The sequence below is a fragment of the Myotis davidii genome, unplaced genomic scaffold (assembly GCF_000327345.1).
Source record: "Myotis davidii unplaced genomic scaffold, ASM32734v1 scaffold187, whole genome shotgun sequence".
Taxonomy (NCBI): Eukaryota; Metazoa; Chordata; class Mammalia; order Chiroptera; family Vespertilionidae; genus Myotis; species Myotis davidii.
The window spans coordinates 3,267,297-3,275,791 of NW_006383018.1; the positions used below are offsets into that span (position 1 = coordinate 3,267,297).

Sequence of the window (8,495 nt, forward strand, 5' to 3'; positions counted from 1 at the left end):
TGTATTTTTTTAAAAGTCAATGCTTCTAGAAATTCCTTGTTCTTTATTTAGATGAAATGCTAACAAAATATTAATATACAGAAATGATCACCATTTCTTTAAATGACATTCATTAGGCAAAATAAATATTCCTTTATTTAGATTTTATTACTCATATTTAGTTTTTATCCATACATTTAGAGGACTTTACAAACACTAATTTATTAGCCATTCCAGAAAGGTAGTTGGATAAAAAAGGCAATTATATGAGGAAGAAATACAAATATGATACTAAAAGGACCATATTTTGTGGCTTCATCTATAATGCAACTAACAATCTATTTAGTTGCTGTTATCCTGTTTGCTGCTATAACAAATTATCACAAACTCAGAGGCTTAAAACAACACTAATATATAATCTTATAGCTCTGTAGGTCAGAAATTCGACACAGGACTCACTGGACTTAATTCAAGATCCTGGCAGGGCTGCATTTCCTTCTGGGGCACTAGAAAATGTTTCCTTGCCTTTTACATTCTAAAGAGGTTACCTGTGTTCCTTATCTCATGGCCCCTTCCTCCTTCAAAGCCAGTAAGTGGGTCAAGTTCTTCTATCATCGTTTCACTCTGATCTCCTTTTACCTCCCTCTTCCACTTTTAAGCACCCTTAGGATTATACTGGGCCCATCCAAATAATCCAGGTAATCAATCTCATTTTAAAGTCCTTAATCCCATCTGCAAAGTCTTTTTGAAATTTAACAACATATTCACAGGTTCTGAAAATTATGACATTGACATCTTTGGGTGGCAATTATTTAGCCTACTACAGTTGCCTTTGTCTTCAAAAAAATCAGGATTATACACATAGTAAATTGAGCCTACAGTGGAGGGCTCAATTTGGGTTAAATACTAATGTTTTAAATAAAGAATGTAGAACTTGGGGAGAAAAATCTCTCCTTTCTGTTTTGTCAGATTTTTACTGGCATTCTATTTTGAAGATGAACCATAATTAGATATGTGGGAATAACAGGAGAAATAGGGTGCCATTCAAACCCATGAAAAAAAAATGGAAAGATCTAAGTGAATCTGTCCATTTTTTATTTGAACAAAAACCTGAAAAAAAGCTTATTTTGTATTTTCTATCTTTTCATATACATTGTTCTGCCTTGGCACTCAGAAAGTACCATTTACACGGCCTTTATCACATAATAGGATATTGTATTAATTCAAACTAGAGGAAAAGTAGCTGGGAAGACTATGCATGAGCATACTAACTAGGAGTTTTTACGAACCTTTAAAATAAAATATCCAAATAATCATTATATATGTATATGTGGTTAAGAAGTCAAACATCTCCTTTTTGAAAGGCCTAAATTCAAAGTGAAATTATCTCACTATTATTTTAATTCCCCAGAAAAATGCACTATCGCATGTTTAACATTTTCAATTTAGTTTTATATCTTTTCTGACTCCAAGACAGAAGAGAGATGTTTGATGTACTCAAGTTATAGCCAGCATCTACCAATTCTTTGATTCGACTTTTTAAAGTACTTATGCTTGAATCTAGAATCCGAGGATTTTCAATTACTTGTGAAATGCTAATTTTTTCTTCTATGAGGCAATCTATTTTATCATTAAACTTTTTCTCTCCCAAGAAGAGCACATCTAGATAGCTCAAGACAAACTTCTGTACCTCCTGTTCAGTGCACCCAAGAGAACACAGCTTCTCTTTGATATTTGTGTAGTTTCTTTTGGCACAGCCATTGGAAAGGTCTAGGATTTCAGCTCCTGGACCACATATCAGAACAAGCAGCTCCTCATTGTTCAGGTTGAAAGTTGATTGTAAAAACATAATGTTAGCTTTTATCCGTTTGGTGCTCTGAATTAAGATGAAAGGGTTTTTTAAAATTATTTTCCTGACAAAATCTATGGGATGACTGTGACCTAAGGACAAACATACTTCCTGCAAAAATTCAACCATCTGTTTATTCAAATCAAGACTATTGGAGAAGGTACGTGGGGCATTGTTCAATAATCGACAAAGGCACTTCCGGGTCAATCCAACTGAGTAGAGAAACTTTATATTATTCTCCAGGTTTACATTGTTATTGGACCGAAAAAATGATTCAGGAGAACGTTCCAAAATATCTACGATTTCAAGGTCCGATGTCATAATTGTTCTCCACAAATCCCACCGTTTTGAAAGATGTTCAGTTGTGCGTGTTAAGGCTCGTGGATATCTTGATATGATGCTAGCAATCACTTCTTGGCCAGCTCCTTTGGACAGAAGGAACATCTTCAGATCCTGCTCATTAATACCTGTCCTATTAAAAACTCCGGGCTGTCGTTTCTTGGCCATGTCAACATCTACTCCCATAGTAAGTAAGTTATTCAGTAGTCTATTATTCAAAGGCTCACTGTCTTCATTATCAGACTTCACACCAAAAAACCTAAATGAAACTGATTTGAAGAGTATTTCTGGTGAAAATGGGGTCATCCAACATCTTGAGTCAAAGAGGAAGCGATTTCTCATATACAAGAGGTTTCGTGGTGCCAGAATGGTCAAGTAGCCCCAACCTTTTGGAATGCTGTTAAAACAACATAGACAATATTATATAATGTATTAAATAGTTGAAAGAGCATATTATGATCCTGTAAGTATCATGGTCCTTTCTATAAGAAGTTATTGGTAGCTCCAGTTCTCCTGGTGCTGTGATAACAATTCAGCCACCGTATTTTCACTCTCTAGCTCATTACTTCTAATTATCTAGATACCAGACTTCTTTGCCTCAGTTCTCACATCCTGGTTATCAAACTCTAAATTTACCCCTGAAAACCAACACCAGAATTCTTTTTTTTTTTTGGGGGGGGGGGGGGGGTAAAGATTTGTTTTATTTCTACTGGGGAAAAGAGAATGATAAATAAAACTGTTCTCCAATTTGCTCTCCACTGTGTACAAACATACCCACACACATACAAAAAAATACACACACACACCAAAAATACCCCAAACAAAAAGAAACCAAGAATCAAAAATTAAAACACCCTCAAACTGCACCAATACTTTGGATTTTGACCAAAAGAATAGATCCTAGGAGGAAGTGCAAAATGCAAAATCAAATGACTGAAAATGCTGAACAAACAGCATTATTAATATACAAAATATTTATATTACTGAACTAGTAACAGTTGGTTCTCCGTGTCTGTAAAATTTTGGAACCACATAGCTGATTTGTTAAATCTAGTCCATGCCAGCTTCCAAAAGCCAGAAAAGATTTTAGTTAGCTTCATTCTTTGATGCCTCATCAAAATTTTCTACAAGATCTGGAACATCATCATCTTCCTCATCAATGTCTTCTGGTTTTGGTGCTTTGCTATCCATCACTGTTCAGCTAACTTCCTAAGGCTTGTGAAGCTGTCAGCACCAAACTGACTTAATATTCCAGGAAGCATTTCTGTGATTGGTTTGGTTTTTGCATGACTGGTAATTGCAAAGGTGTTAGCAGAAAGGGAAGCTTGGACTTCGGGATTGTTGAAATGAACAACTGTTCCATCATCTTTAATCATGTTTACCTCTTCAATACCAGCTTTCCAGAAAACTCTGAAGTTTTCTGTCATCAGCTGTAGCTATTCTATGTACCACCTTCTTTCTGCAAGCCATACCCTTGTCCCCTATCTGGATCTGAGCCTGAAGTTTGGCTAACTTTTCTTGATTCATGCTGTTGGTAAATCTGAGGCAGGGAGAGTCCTCCAACACCAGCATGCAGCAAGAGCAAGAGGGTTACCTCAGCGAAACACCAACACCAGAATTCTTAATTTGCACCATAAACACATTTTTCTAGATTCATGGCACTCTTTAAATCCAGGCTATTATTAGAGCCTAATTCTTAGCTCTGGTCAACAACAACAACTGCTTCCATTCTCCTCAACTTACATTATTGTTCCCTTGGTTGTAACCCAACAACTCCAAACCAATGTTCATCTTCCAAATGATCTAGTTGGGATACTTAATCCAAATAATACACCACACATGGAACTGTGCTGCAAAATGTCATGTTTAAAGTTACTTTTACCATTCTCCCCAGGCCACCACATTACAAAAGATGAGCCCAGGGCTCTCTGCATCAGTTTCACAACACATATAACTTTGTGCAAGTGGTTAAAACCTCAATATCTAATTTTCTTGATCATTCAGAAATGAGTCATGAAATGTATGAACTGCTACATGCTACATGGTAATAATCATAAGTCCCTAGTAAAGTGAGCATCTATTTATAGGAAATATTTTATGAGGAAAGCAACAAAGATTATTCTTATCAGATAATTTATTTTCCTAAACTACTTATGGTCTGAATCATACAATAATACATATATTTTTAAAATTGTACTTTATCCTTTCAGACTACACAGCTGTGATGAACTTAGATTTTTATTCCTAATTACTTACAATGGGCTCTTATCACTTAAGAAAATAGAGCTAAATGATTTCAACTCACCACTAATATCTTTGGACTTGAGATCCTGCTTTCAAGATCAGCATCATAAAAGCCTCTCTGCGCCTATCCTTTTAATTAATCCAATTTAACAAGAATTTAGATTATGCCTACAGACTGGGAACATTCCTATAGCTCAGATAATCTAAAGATCCTTAAAGAATCGGAAAAATATTCCCAAAGTATGGAATCAAATAGCATTCAAACAAAAGTGCAGACTGCTCACAAGGTAAACATCAAACAAAAGCACATATTAGACTGCCCTATACTTTGAATTCACTATTCTTCACTTCTCCATAATGCTACATGCTACCATGTAATTATACACTCTCCCAAAAATGCATGAATTTAGAAACTTAAAAAATAAGGTCCTCTTTCTAACTAAAGCAGTGGTTCTCAACATGTGGGTCACGACCATTTTGGGGGTCGAACAACCCTTTCACAGGGGTCGCCTAAGACCATCGGAAAACACATATAAAATTACATATTGTTTTTGTGCTTAATCACTATGCTTTAATTATGTTCAATTTGTAACAATGAAAATACATCCTGCATATCAGATATTTACATTAGGATTCATAACAGTAGCAAAATTACAGTTATGAAGTAGCAATGAAAATAATTTTATGGTTGGGGGTCACCACAACATGAGGAACTGTATTAAAGGGTCGCGGCATTAGGAAGGTTGAGAACCACTGAACTAAAGGAAGGCTTTACATTGCCCAAATCAAAAATTTGCTCTTCCAGACGCTCAAGGGTGACCTCTACTGACGATTCAGACAGAACACTGACAGCTATGGATAAGACCAGTACTTTCCAAAGAAGGGTAGCAATACAATCCAACGGAATGTAGGAACAAACAGTAAAATTCCAACTTACATTTTTGCCTCGGCCTTTTAAAATTTCTACTTTCTGTATTATAAAATGTATGCAATATATATTGTAAGACATGTACCTAACTCACCAGTAAATAAAATATAAATATATTGAAGGTCCATGTATAAACCTTTCTTGGAGAGTATACACAATCAAAAAAGCCTGAAGGCTACTACTCTAGAGAACACAACCTCAAACAGGGTTGAACAAGCCACAGAAAGCTCAAAAGAAACTGTATTAATGACAGACTAAAAGAAAGTGAAAATATATGCCAAGTTTCTTAACAAAAGTGCATTAAGGGCCCTGACCAGTTTGGCTCAGTGGACAGAGCGTCGGACTGTGGACCGACGTTCCCAGGTTCGATTCCAGTAAAGGGCATGTACCTTGGTTGCGGGCACATGCCCAGTAGAGGGTATGCAGGAGGCGGCTGATGGATGTTTCTCTCTCATCGATGTTTCTGACTATCCCTCTCCTTTCCTCTCTGTAAAAAAAATCAACAAAATATATTTTTTTTAAAAGTGCATTAAGGTTTCTCCTGAATCTCATAGGTGGATTTTATGTCTTTGTGCATAATTCCCTCTCCATGGAAATATCTTCCACACAAATTAACATGTCCAAAACCAAAATGAACATCTTTCCGAGCCCCCAAACTAGACCTCCTCTGATTAATGAAATCATTATCACTAACCTGAGTCATTCATGATAAAAATACAAAAGCTTTGCTTTCTCTCCCTTCCTCACCTATCATCAAATCATGTATTCTGCTTGTTCATCATCTCTGAACTCCAACCCCTCTACTCTTTGCTTTTCATTCACCCAGACTATAATAGCCACTTAACTTGCTTCTCTACCATCTGTCACTCAAAACTTCCATCATAGTATACTTGTAAAACAAGTATGTAATTATGTCCCTCATTTCCTGATTAAAGATCTCTGTAGCTCTCCCCTACAAAGTAAAATATTCAGACTGACCTTCAAAGCCCTCACCATAAAGTTCCATTTATCTTTCTAGCTAGCTTCTATTCTACAACTTCACCACTAGGCACCACTGCCTCTCAAACCTCTGGTCCTAAACATCCTTGTCCACTCATCTCCCTGCCTTGTTAAGATATCTTTCAGAAAGGCCTATCATCCTAATGTCTATCCATAGTACAAGATCCCATTCAAATACTACCTTCCTACAAATCTTTAACTAAACAAATATATATTGTTGAAGTGAAGCGTTTATTTTATAATTACTTATTACTAGGGAATCTACACTATATCTATGGGGGGAGAGCTCAGTTGGACTTAGAATTGGCAACTAAAATTTGGTTTTGACTACAATACTATACATGCAATAAATTGACCCAAAATATATTATGAACAGTCTCAGTGAAGCTTAATACAATGTTACTTAATATCAAATGTTGGTGAGCATATGAGGAAATGGGAGAAATTTTCAAATAACACTGCTTGAAGAGAATCTGGTACCCTCCATCATATCCTTTAAGCCAACATTTCCACTTCTGGCAGATGATCCAAGACAAGAATACACATTATTATGAAAAGGATTATCATCATAATACTATTTGCCATAGACAAAAAGAAGGAACCCAATGTCCCCAAAAGAATGACTAATAAGTTATGGTACAACTATGCAATAAAATACTATACAACCTCCTTTTTAATAATGAGGCAGATCTAACACAATGGAAAGATGTCCAAAGTATTTTAAGTGGCAAACTGCATAATGGTATGAGTAGGATAATATGCAGAAAGAGAGAAAAAAAATGGAACAAAACAGTTATCTCTGACAGATTAATGGCAGCTATGTACTAATTCTGAAATATTAAAATATTAATTTATGTGTTTATTGCAATCTGATATTAAATTTTAAAAAAATTAAAATTGTCTTGGAGTACAAAAACATAATAGAACAATATATATTACCTTTACCTATTTTTCAGTTTTCAACACAAAAATGTTAAACCTGATAAATATCAATGCTACTTTACTCTTTTAGCACCCAATTTCCATCCAAAATAATCCCCTTACATCTAGTAAGGTGAATATTTAAACAGCCTAATGCAAGAAGTATCAACTGCCTCAATCTACAAGTTTCAAAAATAATTAATACTCCATAATGTATTTCAATCCCAAATTAACGTTTTTAATGAGCCAAAACCATTATTGCTAGAGGTGAAATCCAAAATTTAAAAATACACTGAAAATCTGTGTACCTACAACTTGTATGGTCTAAGGAATAAAAGAGGTTTTATACTGCCCTCTGCTCCACAGAAGCCTAATAAAGGGGCTTTTAATGAAATGGCTAATGCCTGGCCCTAGGGTACTACATTCCAGTGGGCCTTCTTTCTGCAAAACAAGCAGTTCAGAGACCTTTACACAATGCATTTCTCACCTCATTTGTCTTAAGAGGACTTCTGCATTCCTCCAGAAAAAGCTGGAAAACAGTTGTCCCTAAAAATGGCCAAAAAGAAGGGGGTTTGGGGGGTTACAAAATATTGTCAGGACTTCGCAATACAGAAGAAAGAGTTCAATCCCACCTAGCGCTGCAGGTGCATAACCTCATGAGATGCATAACCTTCCTGCACACTAAACATCTCAGAGATACGAGAAGAAAAGGGCAAGTACAGGCCTGAATGTGATCAGAAAAGGTAGCAGAATGACGAATGGTCTGTAAAACCAAAACTAACTGCTTCACGTACATTGTCTTAATTAAACTCCACAAGCTAAAAAGTAGGCTTTATCCCCGAAATTCCAAAGCGCCGACTTTTCTTACTTAGCTTCTCTTAGCTAGGTGAAGCGCAAGTTGGAACCCAGGGGAGCCTGTAGATCAAAACTAAGGTTAATTCCACAGGTTCCATTCCACGGACTCCTCCCATCCCTCCTCCTCCCACAAGGACAACTGTGCAAAGAGCTGCGCGGGACCTGGGCGCCGCGATACCTCAAAGTCACCCGCACCCGCTTCTAATAACAAAAACCGCAGTAGCACAGCCAGCAACGGCAACTCGGACTGTACGGTAGAACCAGAGAGCGCTTTACTTCCGCCTCCGGAAGCGGAAATTCACGAACTTCCGGCCACGGGCCCGCGCGGTGACGTCACCACCTTGCGTGCCCCCGCGGCCAGGGGGCCGCCCTCCGTAAACC

The 8,495-nt window shown here is 36.8% G+C and overlaps 1 protein-coding gene and 1 pseudogene across 2 annotated transcripts; both read right to left on the reverse strand.

The window, feature by feature from the left end:
- Positions 1–108: 108 nt before the first annotated feature.
- Positions 109–8,394, reverse strand: MTERF1 (mitochondrial transcription termination factor 1). Of its 2 annotated transcripts, XM_015558342.1 has the most exons (4): positions 8,293–8,394; positions 8,054–8,174; positions 7,747–7,805; positions 109–2,564 (listed from the first exon to the last, which is right to left on the reverse strand). In XM_015558342.1, exons 3-4 carry the CDS (start codon positions 7,749–7,751, stop codon positions 1,400–1,402), a joined length of 1,170 nt encoding a protein of 389 aa, XP_015413828.1. In that variant the 5' UTR covers positions 7,752–7,805; positions 8,054–8,174; positions 8,293–8,394; the 3' UTR covers positions 109–1,399. The 2 variants fall into 2 exon arrangements, with proteins under 2 accessions (XP_015413828.1, XP_006779260.1); XM_006779197.2 differs by lacking the exon at positions 8,054–8,174.
- Positions 3,193–4,139, reverse strand: LOC102764345 (annotated as a pseudogene).
- Positions 8,395–8,495: the final 101 nt, after the last annotated feature.